Source organism: Muntiacus reevesi, chromosome 1 (genome assembly GCF_963930625.1).
Source record: "Muntiacus reevesi chromosome 1, mMunRee1.1, whole genome shotgun sequence".
Lineage (NCBI taxonomy): Eukaryota > Metazoa > Chordata > Mammalia > Artiodactyla > Cervidae > Muntiacus > Muntiacus reevesi.
This window is the reverse complement of record NC_089249.1, coordinates 78949640-78969196: the sequence shown is the minus strand read 5'-3', so window position 1 is coordinate 78969196 and position 19557 is coordinate 78949640. Positions and strand designations below refer to the sequence as shown.

General features: G+C 49.3%; 1 protein-coding gene across 3 annotated transcripts in view; it reads left to right on the top strand.

The window, feature by feature from the left end:
* IL6R (interleukin 6 receptor) overlaps positions 1–19557 on the top strand; it is a 53677-nt gene that overhangs the window by 10043 nt on the left and 24077 nt on the right. For all 3 annotated transcript variants that reach the window (XM_065903375.1, XM_065903368.1, XM_065903384.1), the window contains exons 2-6: positions 10185–10433; positions 11374–11497; positions 15107–15279; positions 15536–15702; positions 16203–16344. In XM_065903375.1, the coding sequence (XP_065759447.1) occupies positions 10185–10433; positions 11374–11497; positions 15107–15279; positions 15536–15702; positions 16203–16344 (855 nt within the window). The remainder of the gene's footprint in view (positions 1–10184; positions 10434–11373; positions 11498–15106; positions 15280–15535; positions 15703–16202; positions 16345–19557) is intronic.

The following is a 19557-nucleotide window of genomic DNA, read 5'->3' as shown; positions in this document are numbered from 1 at the left end:
AAGTTAGGTCATCCACGTGCATACTTAGAATAGCACCTGTATATAGCCAACACTCAAATTAAACTATTTTAAAATAATTGTGGTAAGATACACATTGCATAACGTTTGTCATCTTAGCCATTTTAAGGGTACAGTTCAATAGTGCAGACTAAGCTCTTTGTGGTTACTATTATTTCTGAACTTTTAGTCTCCTCTGTAGTTTTGTCCATCTACTCACGTGCCAGTACCACACTGTTTTCATCACTATAGTTTTATAATATGCTTTAGAGTTTTGTAGGGCTAATCCTGCTGTTAGTTCTCTGTTTTTTCAAAATTGTCCAGGCTATCTTTGCTTGTTTACTTTTCAGTTTGAACTTTAGAATCAGCTTCCCTAGTTCCAAGAAAAAAAAGTCCTGTTGGTGTTTTTATTAGGATCAAGTAAAATTTAGAGATAACTTAGGAAGCATTGACATATTTACAATGCTGAGTCTCCCTAGCTCAAAACATGCTAGGCCTGGTGAGGTTTATTTATGAGAGGAATAGGCTGGGGGCAGAAAAGCTGGAAATGTGGGTTTCACAGTTTCACTAAGGGTAGACATGCCTGTTCTTCTATTCTGAGCTGCTTCCTTCATGGTGACATGAAGCTAGACCAGAGTATGCTTGTGTGTGTGTGTCTGCTCATGGCAGTGGGGGTGAGGAGAAGAATGGCAGGAGGTCTTTGGGGCTTTATAAAATGAGGACCGCGAGCATGCATGCAGAAAAGTGTACTCAGCATAAGTTTAACAGCCCAGTGAATTGTCACAAATTGAGCATAACCACATAATCACCAGCCAGTGGTATGACCCGCCCCAGCAGGCCCTCCTGTGTCCCTTCTAGTCACTCTCTACCACACCTCCACTTGGTGGCTTCTCAAATCTTTAGCTTTGCTTCCTCATATCTAAAGGGGTGGAGGAGTGGAAGCTGGGGCAAGTGGGGGGTGTTGGCGGTGGATGTGGCTTGGGATGGAGGTGGGGGAATAGGTATCAGGTGTGTGCTGCACCCCACCCACCCTCTGCTTCAACAAACACATAATAAAAGACCCTGAAGGGGTCCAGGCTCCTGGTTAGACTCCCAGGCCAAGTTTAGAGGCAAGATGACAGGACTCTTGGTGCTGTACTCCCGGGAAGGACGCGGGGCAATAATGACCCAGGCTTCCAGTTCTGGCTACACCACACACTGGCTGTGTGGCTTCTGGACCCTGGTTGCCCTCATCTATAAAAATGGTCAGGTTGACTAAATCATCTTTAATGGTCTTTACAGCCCTAGAAGAGTGCCCCTCTCCTCAGCAGCCCCTCTGTGGCTGTAGCCCCAGCCCAGCCCCTTTCGGGACCCAAGTCCACCTGCAGCCACTTGCGCTTCTTCATGGCTTACTGAGTCTTGCCTTTACTCTTTTTTCAATCTGCTTCTTTGGGGTTTGGTGGGGGAGGGAAGTTAGATTGTTTGCCCTCCTTTGATATCTTTTCCTCTAATTAGCTTATAATCTCTGAGAAGTGACCCAGGTCAGGCCTCCTGGGCCTGGGGCCAGCTGGTTATTTGTGATGCTGCCAGGGGAGAATTAAATGTTTTTCTCCTGAGGAGCTGGTCACGTGCGCTGGTCTCTGAGTCAGCAGCCATGGTTACCTTCTTATGGTCCAGAGGAGCCTCCCAGGCCCTCTCTCCAATCAGTAGGTGTAGGGTCCCTGGTGCGGAGAGAAGGCAGGACCGCGCCAAGGTAAATACTGACTCTGCCAAATACAAGACAAATACAAGCAGGTACAGAAGTACAAACACATTCGAGGGGGGAGGAGGGCGGGAGTCAGCAATCTGAGGAGGGGTCTGTGGGAAAGGGGGCTGGGACCACATGGCCCTAATGGCAGGGGAGGGCATTCTGGGGAGTTTTAGAAAGTGAGTGGTGGATCTGGTAAGAGCATGAGATGAGGGGTCTGGGGGGACACTTTTAAACTATCCGTTGTCCCAGGCGTGCTGCTGCTTGGGCCCTGGCTTCCGGTGAGAGACCCCGAGGGGCCACTAATGTGGCAGGGCTGTTTGGGGGCAGGCTCACTCCCCTCCCAGCCGCCCCCCCAAGACCGCTCAACCCCAGGGCGGTCTTCCTGGAACCTCTGTGATGGGCAGAAACACCTGAGGAAGGCAGAGAGGAGGAGAGGAAATTGGGAGAGGGGGAGATGCAGGGTGGTGGGCAGCCCAGAGAAGGGGGGCGGGGCTGGAGCACAGGGAGGCACCTGGACCCCCAGGGAGGGGGGGGGGAGGCAGTGGTCAGACCCACCTGGAACCAATTGCAGACTCCCTCCCTCACTAGATGTGTGAATTCGGGTCAGTTCCTCTACGTCTCTGGACTTCCACGGAAGTGGGGACCAGCCTCCTGTTCAGCAAGGTATGTTAGGAGGGTAGGGCTCTTAGGTAGAGCGCCTGGCAGCTTGGCACGTGCTAAGCGCTGTAGGTGGTGCTGAGTGTTACAGTTATTATCACTCAGGAAGTCAGGACATGGGTTTCAGTCCTTAGCTCGGGGGGATGCAGGGACGGGGATAGAGCACATCGGGGACTTGTCCTAGGCCCCATGGGACCAGATCCTGCTTCTGTTTCTCTTTGCACATAAGGTGCTCATGTTTTTTTCCTTCTGGAGACTTCTCAGCGGGCAGCTCCTTCCAGATCAGGGTCTTTCCTGCTAATGGGGTCCCCATGGTTCCTGTGACCCCTTCTGAGATCCTGTGTCCCTGCAGCCGGAAGGCTGGAGGCTGTCCTATGCTGCCAGCCGGCCGGCTGACAGCTGGGAGGACTGTCCCTGCTCAGAAACCAGGGCGGTGGGATTAGCAGGCGTGAGCTAAGTCGTGGCGGTGGCGGTGGCACTGGCAGCGGCTCCATAGCTTACATAAACGGGGCCAGGAAGCTGAACTTGTTTTTGCTGGCAGGAGCAACAACAAGCTGCAAAGGAGTTGAGAAATATGTGTCTCCGTGTGCGTGTTTTTCTCTGGTTATTGACATTTGCAAGTTTACTTGAAGAAGGGTAGAAGTAGAAAAACAACAAAGCTGTCTGGGTTTCTGGCATCTAACCTCAGGTCCTGGATAGGGAAGAGCCCCACTTCCCAGGGCTGTACTGCGAAGTTCCCAGGCTTGAGAGGTGTCGGCCTTGGTGGGGGACCCCAGGGAGTGGGATTGCATGAGCACTGGGCCAGGGGAGGTGTGGGTTTGGTTGTCAGAGGTTACTAGGACCTAAACTCTCTTCCCCTTAGGGAATGAGAGGTGAAGGAGGTTGAGGGAATTTTCCTCCCCAGGGCTCTTGAGGGATAAGGGAGGTACATTTGTCTGACAGCATTGGGATGCTCTGGCCATCATCCTTCTCCAAATGTCATCAACAATTAGAGTCATAAATCCACAGATTAATTGTATTTTCAAGCCGGGCTATTGTCTGAGATAAACAGACACAGACATGCTTCCTGCCCTTTGTGAGCCAGTGATTCAGAGTGATAAGATGCGAGATGGCAGGAACAGGGAGGGCGGGACAGCAAGGAGCTCCGGATTGTGGTCTGAATCCTCATCTCACAGAGAAGGTGAGTAGGGCCCCACCAGGGGCCGTGACAGGCCCCAGGCTCATTGAAAGTCCAGGTGGCAAGACCAGGAATAGCACTTGGTCATCTGATAACATAGGGCTGCTTCCCCTGTGCCAGGCGGCGCTGTTGGCTTCAGTCCTGGAGGCTGGGGTTGGAGCTGGTGGGCACTGAGCCTGCACATAGCTCTGTCTGCAGTCAGCTCTGATCCCCTTGGAGGACATCAGATACCTGCTCTCCCTAAGGTCTTACTTCTCAACACCTTTTCATGCTGTTCCCTCTGTATAGAATGCCATTCCCTGTAGCCAGTCAATCCTAAAGGAAATCAACGCTGAATATTCCTTGGAAGGACTGATGCTAAAGCTCCAGTACTTTGGAGTCAACTCATTAGACAAAGACCCTGATGCTGGGAAAGATTGAGGACAAGAGAAGGGGGTGACAGAGGATGAGATGGTTAGACAGCATTACTGACCAATGGACATGAATTTGAGTAAACTCTAGGAGCTAGTGGAGGACAGAGGAGCCTGGCACGCTGCAGTTCATGGTGTGGCAAAGAGTCAGATGTGACTTAGTGACTGAATAACAGCAATAAATTCCCCTTAGCTCCATTTATCAAACTCCCACTTGTGTCTCAAATCTCTCTTCCCTTGGTCCCTCCCTTTAAGAATGTTTTACCCGCCCCCCACCCCCCGGCTCCCTCACTATGTTGGGGACATTTATCTTAGGGTGGCCTGCGTTATAGGCAGTTTTGAGTTCTCCATGGGGTTTTGTGGAGAAGAATGTCAGTGCATAGTAAGTGTTCACTAACTGTCATTTCTCTCTCTGGGATTAGGATTTCTGGCCTTTCACTTGATGGGGCACAGAAAAAAAAATTCTTGAATTCTTAAGGAGGGGACAGGCATCGGCTTGCAACCCTGGCTCAGATGTCTGAGCAGTTGCTCAAGGGCAGATGTTAAATTGCGTGCTGTGCTGAATGTCAGAGTGTGCAGGGCCAACCCCTCCTTCCCTACCCTCCCAACCCTGTCCTCACTGCCCAGAGTGAGAGCGTGAGGATGTCTGGGACACGTCTCTGGGGAGCAGGAAGGGATGCTCTTGGGAGCTCCACCTCACCTGGGCCTCCTTCCTCACTGTTCCCGCTGTGTCTCTTCCTCTGGCTCTTTCCCCTCAGACTCCAGGGAGCAGACAAACAGGACATGTGGGGAGGGATGGTGACCTTGTATCCACTAGGGGATGAGGCCAGCACAGCTGAGGGCTAAGCATGTAGCGTGCGGCAGAAGTGACAAAGCACAGAGCCGCAAGGGTGGGGTGTGTACGCTCTCTGGCCTGGATCGCGCTCTCAGAAGCTGCTTGTCCTGAAAAATCCATTCTCACCCCACCCCTGTTCCCTGCACTCTGCTCCACCTCCACCCTCCTTAGGTATCATATGTTGGACAGATTCAGGCTATATAGCTTCTTTGTTTTAAATATATATATGTGTGTGTATATATATATATATATGTTATATATATATAAGAGTAATACAAACAACTTACAGAAAATTGAAAAAAATGCAGAAAGATGAAAGAAAGAGGAAGAAATTGCCTCTCCTCCCATCCTTTGGGGAGGTGAGTGAAATTACCAGGAGGGCATTCTGTGAATATCACCTCTTCCTTTTCAAAGAGATGCTCAGGAGGGGGTTTCCTGGTAGCCTAGTGGTTAGGATTCCGGGGACTGCCTTGGCCCAGGTTCAGTCCCTGGTTGAGGAACTGAGATCCTACAAGCCTTGAAGTATGGCCAAAAAGAGAGAGAGAGAGAGAGAGAGAGATGCCCAGGGGCTCCCACGCAGCCCTGCAAGTGTCAGAGGCACTGACTCAGATTTGGGTCAGGAGACAGAGGGGTGGGAGGGTGGAGAGGGGCGGCCCTGCCCACTCTGACAGTAGCAAGTATATTTTCTTGTGGTCTTTGCTCTCTGAGTATTTGATTGTGACAGTCGAGCACAGAATGCTTTCAAAAGCATAGTTAACACAGTGTTGTTCACAGGTTCGAGAAGAAATATATTTTTTTGAAGAAGGGCAGGGACAGGCAATGCTTGCCAATGCGTGTTTATAATTAATCATTCCCCATTAAAAAAGAATAGTGACTCAGTTTTAAAGATTCAGAAAACCATTACTCAAGTTCCTTGGCAGAAGAAGTGACCATTATGTCGCTCCTCAAGCTCTGCTTTAGCAGAACAGAAAAAAAAAAGTCTTTTTATTTGCGATTTCTCCGAGCTGCCCAGATACTCTGGCCATTGTTCATGAATTCAGGAACAGAACAGCCCCTGCTATTGTTCAAGCTGGTGTTAAGAGCTTCCATCTGAACTGGGGGTAAGGGAAGTGACCAGAGAAACGTATTTCTTGGAACTGACAAAGGCAGAAGCAGAAAAGAGAGTCCCTTCTGGTTCTAGGCTCCTAGTTTTCTTCCTCAGCATCTCCTGGTTGTGACAAGCGGGCTCTTCTGGTCTGTAGTATAGGGCCTGCCCACTGCACAACATGGGGAATGCCACATAGACCACTGTGTCCTGTGTGACAGGGGCTCTTGGAAGTTTTCACTGTGGAGAACCTGACTCTGTGGGGACCTCTTTAGCGCCCTATATTGAACATTTATTAAGCATGTACTGAGTTCTCTGATGAGTGTTGCCTGGAGTTCACAGTCTCGTATTCATGATTGGGGATGGAGACCAATATATAAAGACAGTGCCGTGTGGAAATTACCAAGGCAAGCTCATCCTGCCATGCTCCTTGACCCTTGCTTGGACTTCCGAGCACTTTTGAAAGTCTATCGTGTTGGTTCCTTGTGAATTTCAATTTCCGCTCATCAACTGATGGAGGGATGCTGTAAGCACTGCACAGCGGGGCCGCCCACCAGAAGACTGTTCTACTTGGACAGTGTCTCCATCTTTTTTTTGTCTGTTTGTTTTTGGCTGCACCGAGAAGCTTGGTTCAATCCCTGATGCCCCGTGCAGTGGAAGTGCAAAGTCCTAACCACTGAACCACCAGGGAATTCCTGACAGTGTTTCCATCGTTGTTCCTACAGCGTTGGTAATTTTTTCATGAACTTGACATCCATGTTCAGTTGTGTTCTTTAGCTGCTTTATCAAGTAGAAAATGGAGAAGTGAAAGTACTGATATAGTGGTTCAAAGTGTTGATGGGTCTTTTAAACCTCATTCAGGCACAGATGGAATTCAGTGTGTGGACTGGACGTGGCTGGCCATAACCTCCATCAGGTGCACGCCAGATTCTAATGGTTTGGACTGTGTGTCAGTTGTGAAGGAAAAGGACGTGTGTGACATACACAGACACACTGGGACCAGCAGTTTTACTCAGGGAAATTCTTGGGCAAATGCGCCAAGAGCCACATTGGAGAAATTTGATAGCATACTCTTTAGTATAGCAGAACACTGGAAATGACCTAAAACCTCCCTCAGCAGGAGAATGATATCGTTGGCCAATGAAATATTACACAGCAGTGAAAATAAATAACTGTAGCTGCACGAATCATAGAAACATAATGAAGGACAGAAGCATGTCACAGAAGACTATCTACAATCTATATAAATTTCAAATATCACACAAAGTTGAGAACAATTTAGGGATCCACGAATAGCGAATCTGAACCTGTTTTTTAAAGAGAAGGAGTGGACTTCCCTGGTGGTGGGAAGTGGATAAGAATCCACCTGCCAGTGCAGGGGATGGAGGTTTGATCGTTGGTCTGGGAAGATTCCACCTGCTGAGGGGCAGCGAAGCCCGCACGCCACCCCTCTAGAGCCTGTGCTCTGCGACGAGAAGCCAGTGCACCGAAATGAAGAGCAGCCCCCGCTCACTGCAACTAGAGAAAGCCCGCACAAAGCAACGAAGACCCAGTGTAGTCCAAAAATATATAAAAATACATTTTAAAAGGTAAAAGTGAGAGAATGATATGCCCCAAATGTAACACCGGATGAGCAGGGAGACTGGGGAATTCAGAAGCACGGAAGGAACTTCAGAGCCAATGATGCTAGTGGTTTGGTTGGCTGGAGCTCAGGGGTGTTTCATGCTTCGTAACTTTCTTGTACATTACACATATAAATTTGCATGTGTTCAGTATCATAGACCACATTTAAAAATGATATTTGAAATGCTAAAAATATACTACTAAAGATTATGTGTGAAAAAAAAATAAAGATTATGTGTGAAAGGTGTACTTACGGCTTCTTATACCTTTTTTAAGCCCTGTGGGCATAGAGGTAACCTCAGTCACTGGACTTGGTCTTCTAGGGATTGTGATGTTCAGGGGAGCCCTGGATTCTCTGTTCCAGTTCTCCAGGAGTGAATTCATCTTACATGTCTTATCCTTGAGGGCAGGGTTTCTCTACTGCCTAACTACATCCTCTTCACTGGTGCCTGGCTCTGGGGCCTCTTCAAATGTTCGTTGGATGTAGGTCATTTGGCCCATAGTGGGGGAAGGTGAGGCAGAGGGTGTAAGGAACCTGCCCACACTTGCTCGGCTGCATGCTGAGATGCAACCATTTTTCTCACCCAAAGTCCAAGGCTCTGGTAGTGAAGAGAAAGAAACCTTAGGTGATAGGCTGCTATCCTGTCCTTGTATGTGTCCCTTAACTGCCGGTCTTGGGACAGAGGGTGCCACAGTCGGGATCTCAGGCTCCAAGTGATCAGGTGAGAAGGAAGCTTGAGGGGAGTCTGTATAGACAGAGAGAAGCTATTGCTGTCCCCTCCACCTTTCCCCCCCACATTTATTTATTTATTTGACTGTGCACACAGTTGTGGCACACAGGATCTTCAGTTGTGGCTGGCAAATTCTTGCAGGATCTAGTTCCTTGACCAGGGATTAAACTCGGCTTCCCTCCATTGGGTGTGCAGTCTTAGCCACTAGACCACCAGGGAAATCCCCAGTCACTGTCCCTTTTGTGGCCATATCCCTGGCTCCTGGACTCTGGCCGGGGTCTGTCTAGACAGCCAGCCCAGCTGGCTTTGGGAGTGTCGTCTTCTTGGAAGTCAGTTATCCTTAGTCCCTCCTCTCTGACAGCTGCCTTGATGGGAGGAAGGACATCGGCCAAGAGTGAGATTAAGAGTGCCTCCTAAGCAAGAAAGCTTTGCAGGTTGGGGGGACCACTGTTGCTGGGCCTTTTTGACATCTTTGACCAGAAATTGCTTCTGTTTGCTAATAAACGAACACACATTTGGTTAGAAGGACCAAGTGTGCTTAACATGAAAACTTGCTGTTTTCCCTGGCTTCAGTTTCCTTAGCTGGTTAGACTAATTTAAATCTTAGATGCTGTGAATCTGTTTAACCTATGAAAGTGTTAGTCGCTCAGTTGTGTCTGACTCTTTGTGATCCCATGGACTGTAACCCACCAGGCTCCTCTGTCCATGGGATTCCCCAGGCAAGGATACTGGAGTGGGTTGCCATGCCCTTGGGTTGCCAGGGGATCTTCCCAATCCAGGGATCGAACCAGGGTCTCCTGCATTGCAAGTGGATTCTTTACTGTCTGAGCCACAGAGAAACCCCTTAACCTATACTTAAAAAAAAAAGTTTATTCCTTTAATCTTTAATATCCTTGCCTTGAATAGCATTAATGATATTTTTCAAGGGAGTGCATTTCTTTTCTTTTACTTTCCAGTGTTGTCCCTAGAATAAAAATAGCATGGCCTTAAATGGTCTGATAGATAGGTGGAGGTGGAGGGAGCGATGAACAGAGCTGGAAGACCTGGTTTGCATCTCGGCTGTGTCGATAAGTTACTGGTGATCTTGGACTAGTCTCCTGATTCCTTGGAGCCTTGGTTACTGTCTATAAAATGGTAAAAAAAAAAAAAAAAAAAAAAAAAAAGGGCCACTTACCACGGAGACCCCGGGATTCTGAGACTTCATATGTACTCATGCATCCCACTGGGCTCCTGACCTTCATCCTTACGTTCATTTACACATGCATCAAGTGCTCAGGCCACTGCTGGGTTCCAGGCAACGATCTAGTCACCAAAATATAGTAGAGAACAAAACAGAATACCTACTCTTGTGGCACTTGGAGTCCTGAAGTGAAGATGGATATGAACTTGGTAATTAAAAGGCAGCGTGTGAGAGGTCATGTGGTGAGGGAGGTAGAGTGGGGGCCTAAAGCAGCTGAGGGAAGGCCTGTGGGGAAGCGACATATAGGCTGAGATGGGCAACAGGAGGAGGTAGCATGGGGGTCGGGGTGGGAGGGCGGTGAGTGTGAGCAGAGCACGGGAGCCTGTGGGTGAGGGGCTCCATCCCTGCTAAGGCTGAGTGGGCTAGGTGAGGGTTCAGAGGTCAGCAGGGGGCAGGAGGTGGAAAGCCCTGTGGGCTGGCCTCTAAACTTGGACTTCCTGCTGTGGACGATGGGAGGCCCTTGCAGGGGCTGCCAATCAAAGGAGCGGGGTGACCAGATAGCCTCTTTAGGAGGCTCAGTGGAGCAGTTGGGTGGAGATGGCCCAGGTGGGAGCTGGGAGGCCGTTCCTATAACCCAGGAAGGGGTGATGGTGGCCTGGGCCAGATGTTTAGCACCAGAACCTTCTGTGGCTTCCCAAATTGGAAATGAGGTCCCTTGCTCGGGTTGCTGCGGTCTTACCCGGTGTCTTCTCCCCTGGCAGAGGTGGCGAGCGACGTGCTGACCAGCGTGCCAGGGGCCAGTGTCACCCTGACCTGCCCAGGTGGGGGACCAGATGACAATGGCACAGTTCACTGGGTGCTCAGGAATCAGATGACAGGCTCACACCACGGCAGATGGGCTGGCGTGGGAAGGCGGCTGCTTCTGCAGTCCGTGCAGCTCAGCAACTCCGGAAACTATTCATGCTACCGGGAAGGCCACCCAGCCGGGAGCGTGCGCTTGGTAGTGGATGGTGAGTGGCGTCCTCACAGCTCCCAGCATGGCTTCGTGTGTTCCAGGGAGAAAAGCCCCACTTGACCCTTTAAATTCCTGTCATTTCCCTGGCCCAAGCATTTCGGGGAAAGGCCCAGTGACGCCTGCCAGTGAGGCTGGCTGAGCTTCCAGCTGGGTGGGGGTGGGCTGGCTGAAGGAGATGCCGTCTCTCCAGTCTTGTTGGGTGCTTAGGGGTTGAGGGTCCGGGGACAAGGGGCCTGATTTTGAATCCTCCCCCTTCACAGCTTAATTTCTCTGCTCCTCAGTTCCCTTGTTGGTAAAATAAGGTTCATTTTATTAACCTAGTTCAGGTTTATTGTAAAGATTAAATGAATGTGTGTGCGTGCACACATATGGTGTTAAAAACTCTGGCACATAGTAAGCTCTCAAATGAACTATTCTTATTGTGAGAATTAGAAGGTTCCTAGCTCCCTCATATCTCATAAGACACCCTAGAGTCAGATGCCCAATGTGCCAGGCCCTGTGCTGAGGGACTTTCTTTCTTGGTGTCTTGCATCATCGTCCCAATGTCCCAGTGAGAGAAAACAGTATAATTATGATCATTTTTCAATCATTTAATTTTATAGTAGAAAACTGAAGGGAGATTGGGACTTGCCCACACAACCAGTGTAACTCCAAAGCCCCAATGTTTTTTTTCTGTCAGTCGTGCTCCCCTTTAGGCAAGTTAGCCTCCCAGGTGCCTCCCCTCACTTGCCCACCTCCTAGCCCGACATGAGGACTTTGGTGTCCTTTCATTTCCCAGCCCAGTAAGATCTGTGCATGGCTGTTGGCTGTAGTGAAGGCTGGCACCAGGGCAGGGTGGGGTGGCAGGGCTGAGCTGAGAGCCCCCTCAGAAGGGAGGTGAGCCCGGAAAGGAGGTGAAATGTGCTACCTTCTCAGCCTCTGTTCTTTCCTTCCAGTTCCCCCAGAGAAGCCCCAGCTCTCCTGCTTCCAGAAGAGCCCTCTCAGTAAGGTGAATTGTGAGTGGAGTCCTCGGAGCCCTCCATCCCTGACCACCAAGGCTGTGTTACTGGTGAGAAAGATGTAAGTATCTTGGCTGGGCAGTGTGTCTGTCTCCTCCATCCTTCCTGAAGCTCCAGGAGTGATGGGGAGTGGGGGAGCTCTCAGAGGAGCCCAGTGGGACTGGCTGACCAGTGATTCCCAAATGTTACTGGAAAGTAATACTTTGGCCACCTGATGGGAAGAGCTGACTCAATGGAAAAGACCCTGATGCTGGGAAAGATTGAAGGCAGGAGGAGAAGGGGACGACAGAGGATGAGATGGTTGGATGGCATCACCGACTCAATGGACATGAGTTTCAGCAAACTCCAGGAGATGTAAAGGACAGGGAACCCTGGTGTGCTGCAGTCCATGGGGTCCCAAAGAGTCAGACACGACTGAGCGATTGAACAACAAGGACTTTAAACTGAGGAGAAGGGAATGAGGGAGACTTCCCCAGCAGAGCACCTCCTGTGCTGGTTACGGCGCTGCACTATCTGTCCTGTCCACACAATAGCCAGGGTGGAGGGGTGGGAGATATTTTTCTCCTTAACGGATGGAGGAACTGTGGACCACAGAGGCTGATTAGTTTGCTTAAGGTCATCCAGCTAGTAAGTAGCGCTGCCAGGAATCAAACCCCAGTCTATCTCATTTCATTCAAAATACAAAGGTTTTGGGTGTTGCTCTTAAGAAGACACAGATGTCCTTGGGTGGGGAAGGACAACTCCTGATCAGTCCTGATGGTGAGCTTATCAGGTTTTTCCATCATAATGGTGGGTGAGAGGAAGTGGTGATAGATGGGGAGAGGGAGCTGGGGGCAGCGGGGCAGGAAGTCACACTTGGTTCGTGGTCCCTGTGGCACCAGAAGATGGCCCTGTCAGATGCGGTTCCTTGCTCGGTCCTTTGTCGTGTCGTAGTAAAAGAGTTAAAATGACAGACTAGAAAGCTTACTCAGGCAGGACTTATTAAACAAGGGGCATGACAAAATGCACTCCCAAGATGTGAGAGTGGACGGACCCCATAGGAGTTGTGCTGCCCTATTTTAAGTTTTTCTTTTATGTCCTTGTTCCCTCCCCAAAGCCGTCCTCCGTGTCTGATTTGTTTTGCCCGTGTCAAACAGGGCTTGTATCCGAGATCAACTAGAGAAGGGGGCATGTTGGGCATGTTTTTTCCTGCCGAAGCTCCTGGCTGTAGGTTTTCCCTTCGTTCTGTTTTTCATGGGCTTTTAAATTTCTTTGTCTGCCTTTTAACTGCTGCTTTTTAACTGCCACTTTGGGCACTTTACCTAACAGCACATTGACAGATGAATGGATACAGAAATCGTGGTACACGTTTACAGTGGAATATTACTCAGCTCTAACAGCATGAAGTGGAATGAGTTCAGGCATGGATGTGGAGCAGGTGGACAGTCACACCTCTGCAGTTTTCTCTGTTTCTATCCCAGAGCCACGGTCCCATTGAGTGCTCACTCCATCGTGTCTGTGCAACCCTTTGGATGGTAGCCCACCAGGTTCCCCTGTCCATGGGATTCTCCAGGCAAGAATACTGGAGTGGGTTGCCATGCCCTCCTCCAAGGGATCTTCCTCACCCAGGGATCGAACCCACATCTCCTGCATCTCCAGCATTGGCAGGCAGATTCTTTGCCACTGTGACACCTGGGAAGTCCAAAGTTCACCTTTGTCTAGATGTTTATCACTGAGTTTGAGCTGGCAATCATCAGAGTACCGAAAAATTAGAGCAGTGATGTCATCAGGGTGTTTTGGTCTGCACTTGTGCCCGTCTCCAGAGAGTCACCTGGCGGTGACATTTGTGTTTTGATCTCTGCACAGATATGTATAGATTGCCCGTCTGCACGTGACGCAGCTGCCATTAGGACTGATGGCTCACGCTCCAAGTCGGGGAGGGTCAGGAATCTCCACAACCTGAAGCTGAGTTAGGATATAAATTGTCTGGGACCTGGAAGGCATTTCTGCTTAGATGAGACGTTCCGTACAGTGGCCGGCAGCTGCCCAGACCAGCCCAGGGAAAGCTTATTCAATTGACACTTGGACTAGAAGACTTGTGGTGTGTTGACAGAGTGCAAGAGGACAGGGCGCTTTGGTTCACAGCCTCCTCCTGACAGCAGCCTCAGGCACATGTACTCACCTCTCCTGGGCTGTCTACACTGGAGTGAGGAAGGGGGATGGGGAGCCCTTGCGAGAGCCTCAGGTCCCCCCAGAACCTACTCAGGCCCATCCCGGGACTGTGAGGGTGAAACACAAAGGTTTTATGTGTTCTGCTCTTTTTCCTCGTGTGTGTGCCTGCGGTCACACCCTCGCCCCACTGCACATACTTGCTCACTCTCTCCGTAAGTGTGTGTCAAGTTCAGCATCTGCTGTGGGTTGGGTGCTCTACTAGGCTGAAGGAGAGACAGGAGGCAAAAAGACTGGGCCCCTGGACTTCCCTGGCAGTGGTTAAGAATCCACGGTTCCAATGCAGGGGGTGCAGGTTAGATCCCTGGTTGGGGAACTGAGATCCCACATGCTGTGCTGCGTGAGCCAAAAAAAAAAAAAAGACTGGCCCTTGCTCTTAGGGCTTCCCTGGTGGCTCAGACCATAAAGAATCTGCCTGCAGTGCAAGAGATCCAGGTTCGATCCCTGGGTTGGGAAGATGCCCTGGAGAAGGGAGTGGCAACCCTCTGCAGTATTCTTGCTTGGTAAATTCCATGAACAGAGGAGTCTGGAGGGCTACTGTCCATGGGGTCGCAGAGTCAGACATGACTGAGCGATTAACACACATTGCTCTCAGGCCCCACAGATTGTAGGAGACATATCACAGTCCTGTGGGACGGATGCCTGGGTGATGGTGGAGGGAGGGGAGGGAGGCCCTAACTCAGACTGGGAAGGTGGGGGCAGGCTTCTAAGAAGAGAAGAGTTTGTCCTGGGCCTAGGGTTCAGACTCAAATCAGAGGTTGATGGTTGATTTGTCCTGTGGCAGTGAGGTGGTTGGCTGCCCTGGCCTCACAGGCCCATACATGTCATACGTGGGTGAAGTCTCAGACTTCCAGACTAGGTGGGACAGTGTCTGACTCAACTCCGATATCTCTATCACCCAGAAATCCTTTCTGGGCTCACCTGCCAGAAACACTCCCATCATCTGGCAAACCCCTCCAGCACTTCGAGCTTCTGGAATGGCATTCCACTGTCTGTTCTAGTCCTCTGAGGGCAGGTCTTTTTTGATAGTGTCTTGGGGCCGGGGTGGGGCCTCTTGGTTCCTTTCTGCGTCCTCTGCAGTGGCCCGAGCAGAGGGCCTGGCAGAGAGCCTGAATGCACGGCCTCCGTGATGCCATGGCGATTGAGTTCGCCCTCTAGTTCAGCCCCTTTGGCGGCGGTGCCAGGGGCTAAGCTAGATGCCTTACACTCATTTTTCAGCTAATCCTAAGAAGGCCCTGTGAGGCGGGTACTGTTAACATTACCATTTTCGAGGGAGAAAACAGAGGCTTGGAGAGGTTGAAGAATTTACTCAAGACCCCAAGGGCTACTCGGTGTGTGGAGCGGAGATTGCCACCCCGGGGCTGAGACCCCCGAGCCTCGGCTCTCACCACGGCCCGTCCTCGGCCCCGTCCCGGGTAAGTGCCGCAGCGGACAGCGAGCCGCCCTTGTTTTGTCTCCGCAGTCCTGCGCGAGGCTTCCAGGAGCCGTGCCAGTATTCCCCCGAGGCCCAGCGCTTCTCCTGCCAGCTGGCTGTCCCCGAGGGAGACAGCTCTTTATACGTAGTGTCCCTGTGTGTCGCCAACAGCGCCGGGAACGAGTCCAGCAGCCCCCTAACATTTGAGGGTTACGAACTCCGTAAGTGAGCCCTTTAGGCGCCCCTCTGCCCTTCAGCTGTTTCTTTTTTTTTGAATTTAATGTTCCTCATGCACTTTTTGGAGTGGCCTGGTGAAGGGTTTGGAGAGCTGGTAAAGCCTTTCGTGCTGTACTTGCCCGGGGTCTGACTGTGGCAGGGATGTGGGGGGGACGTGGTCGGGGGTTGGAGGTGGGGGGCTGCTGGGGGCCTGCCGTCTTCCCGGGTCCCTCCTTTGCACCGCGCTCCCTTTTCCCACAGTGCAGCCCGACCCACCCGTCAACATCACGGTCCGCGCCATGGACGGAAGCCCCCGCTGGCTCAGTGTCACCTGGCAAGACCCCCCCTCCTGGAACTCATATTTCTATAGGCTACACTTCGAGCTCCGATACCGGACCGAACAGTCGAAGACATTCACAACACTCATGGTAAATTTTTCTTTTCCTCTTGGACAGTAAAGAATCCTTAGATACTCAGGGGGTGGTAGAATGGGTACTAGAAAGAAAAAAGTGAGTTTTGGGTCCTGGTCAGCCACTCACTACCTGCGTGGCCTTTCCAAAGTCCTGGAACCTTTCTGAGCCTTGGCTGCCTCACTTATAAAGTGGGAATAATAATGCCAGGCCAATTCCCTCTTTATGGGCCAATTTCTGAGGGCGAGAGTGTGACCTGGGGGGAGAAATGGGCTGCCTGCAAGTCAAGGGTGTGCTGGCAGGTTTGTGGTGCCTGGGGGCAGGGGCAGTGACCTAGCTTCTGCTCCTGCTGGCCCCGAGGGCAACTTCACCTGTTGTGAGCCCACTGAGTTGCCCACTGGGCCTGAATGAGGGAGCACCTGAAGGACTGGGGGTGTCTGAGAACTCCAAGGCCCCTGTGGAGCTAACAGGAGCCGCTTAGGTTCCACCCCAGAGGCCACTGTGCCTCTCACCCACAGATCAAGGATCTCCAGTATCACTGCATCATCCGTGATGCCTGGAGTGGCATGAGGCATGTGGTGCAGCTTCGGGCCCAGGAGGAATTTAGCAATGGCTTGTGGAGTGAGTGGAGCCCCGAGGTCACCGGCATCCCTTGGACAGGTATGTGATAACTGAGCGTGTCAGCTTTGTTATTATGTCAATTGTCTGTTGCTGTGTAAAAAGTCTTCCCAAGTGGTGCTAGTGGTAAAGAACCAGCCTGCCAGTGCAGGAGATGTAAGAGACACAAGTTCGATCCCTGGGTTAGAAAGATTCCCTGGAAGAGGGCATGGCACCCACTCCCATATTCTTGCCTGGAAAATTCCATGAACAGAGGAGCCTGGTGGGCTACAGTCCATAGGGTTGCAAATAAGTTAGACATGACTGAAGCAACTTAGGATGGATGTAACAAGTCCAACTTCCCTCGTGGCACAGTGGTAAAGAATCTGCCTATGATGCAGGAGATTCAGGTTTGATCCCTAGGTTGAGAAGATCCCCTGGAGAAGGAAATGGCAACCCACTCCAGTGTTCTTGCCTGGATAATCCCATGGAGAGGGGACAGGCCATGGGGTTGCAAAAGATTTGGACATGACTTAGCAGCTAAACAACAACAACAACCATTTATCTGCTCAAGATTTTGAAAAATGGTCAGCTGGGCAGCTCTCGTGCCGGTCTGGCCTGAATGAGAAAGTAGCTGCATCAGGCCTGCACTGTCCAAGATGGCCTCAGTTCAGCACGTCTGATGGTCGATGATGGCTGGTGGAGGGGCCCTTGGGTCTCCCCGAGGTCTGTCATCTTTCAGCAGACCGGCCTAGACTCAAGAGGGGAGATCCACTCCACAACTTGATGGGAAGAACGGCGAAGAACTTGTAGCTATATTTAATTTACCACAGTTACTAATGCTTTTTACTTGAAAAAAATTGCTAAAGGTAATAATGATCGTTTGTGAGTAATTACTGTGATTAGTGAAAAATTCCAGGAAAATACAAAGAATAATTACTCCCGGTATTCTGATCACCTAGAGAAAACCAATGAGAACATTTTACTATACTTCTTTCCTTTTCTAGGTATATTTATATGTGTTTATGTATTTATATATCAAATTTCATGAGTATTCCCATGTAATTAAGTATTTTTGGAAAATGTATTGTTTAGCAACTGCATGACTAATGTTTTTTTTTTAACCCATGGGAATTATTTAACTTTTAAAACTTTTATCAAATTAATACATGCTCACGGCAAAGAAGCAGAAAAGGGCTTATAATAATAACCAGTGTCTCTTGTCCCACCCCTTCCCATTTTCAACCCTGCTCGCTAGAGGAAGCTGTTTTTAGTTCTTCTGTCCCCTCCTCTCCGAACAACAAACTAACATGGCTGTGTTTTTTTTCCCCAAGAAAATAATACGAGACATTATCTTTTCACTCCTTCCTATGAAATATTAGGATTTAATAGACCTACATCCAGTGCAGGAATCTCCCTGATTACAAACCAAAGAGTGGGAGCCCAGCCTCTGCTTAAACGCTTCCAGAGATGGAGAGCTCATTAGCAGCCCATTCCACTGTTCCCAGTGTTCTTACTGTAGAATAGTTTCCAGGTTTGCTTCTGTGTCAGATCTCTTTAGCCCTGCAGTATAACTGGACCAAATTAGTTGTTCTTAAATACTAGACAGTTAAAAAATAATAGGGACTTCCCTGGCGGTCCAGTGGTTAAGACACCACACTTTTGAGTACAGGAGACTCGGATTTGATCCCTGGTCAGGGAACTAAGATCCCACTTGTCACATGACACAGCAAAGAAGAAAAGAAAACTTTTATTGAGTATGTATGGATAAAAAAGAGAGGACAGAAATGATATAAGTTGTCCAGATCCAGCCCTTTCTTCTATCTTCTGCCACTTTCTTCTGTCGCTGGCTTCCAGGAGACCTATACGTAGGCTGGCCTTCTTTCCCCAGAATGGATGATGTGATGAGATGGCCTTTCCTCTGCCCTGGCTTTGCAGTATGTAATCCTTGTCCTTCCTGTCCTGGGAGAGCCGGAGGAGTGGGCTTGGGGCTTAGGGTGTCTTCTTAGCTGAATGCAGGCAATGTCAAGTGCAGGCTCAAGCAGAGTCAGGTGCTGCTGTCCCCTCTTCTGTCCATCAAGAGCAGGAAGCAGCTTTCTATTGGACCCTATCCTCAAAAGTTTATTTCCTGATGAGACCTGGACAAGAAGGGAAGCCTAACTACTCTATCCTACTTAGAAAGGTCATTTAAATAAATAGAACATCCTTTAGGCTAGATTGTGTTGACCTGTCCATAGTTGTCTTCGGTTTGTATATACTTTGAGCCAAAATATGCTGAATACCAAACATTAATATGGCCTTAGGAGCCTTTGCCAGGGGAGTGAATCATTTGTAACATTGTGTGGTGGAAATGTTCTGAATACAGGCTGCACCTGTTTACCTTTTATCCCAAGCATTTAATTTGGATGGTCACAGATAGCTTTAGAAAATCTTGTTTTGTTAGAAAGTTCTTTCTTTTTTTTTTAAATGTTGTGGTAAAACACAAATAACTTACAACTTAATCGTTTTAAAGCATGTGGTTCAGTGGCATTAAACACTTCATATTGTTGTGCCACCCTGACCACCATCCAGCTCCAGAACGCTTTCCATCTTGCATAACTGAAACCCTATACTTGTTAAATAGTAACTTCCCATTTATCCCTACCTCCAGTGCCTGGCAACCATTGCTTTACTTTCTGTCTCTATGAGTGTGACTGCTCTAAGTACTTCATGTAAGTGGAATCATACTGTATTTGTCTTTTTTGACTAGTTTGTATTACTTAGAATAACTTTCTCAAGATTCATCCTTGTTGTAACCTGTGTCAGAATTTCCTTCCCTTTTAAGGCTGAATAATATTCCATTGTATGTATATACCATAATTTGTTTATCCATTCATCCGTAGATGGGCATGGCTTGCTTCCACTTTTTGACTGTCGTGAATAATGCTGCTATGAACATGGCTGAACAAATATGTTTTGATCTCTGCTTTCAGTTCTTTGGAATATATACCCAGATGCATAGTTGCTACACCATATGGTGATTCTATTTGTAATTTTTTGAAGGACTGCACCTTTGTACATTCCTACATTCCTATCAGCAATGTGCAGGCTTTTATTTTTTTCTATCCTTGTCAACGCTTAGTATTTCCTTCCTTTCTTCTTCCCTTCTGTTCCTTTACTTCTTTCTTTCTTACCTCTCCTTATGGGTGTGGTATTGTGGAGTTATTTTTTAATTGGAGGATAATTGCTTTACAAAGTTGTGCTAGCTTTTGCTGTACAACAGCAACGTGAATCAGC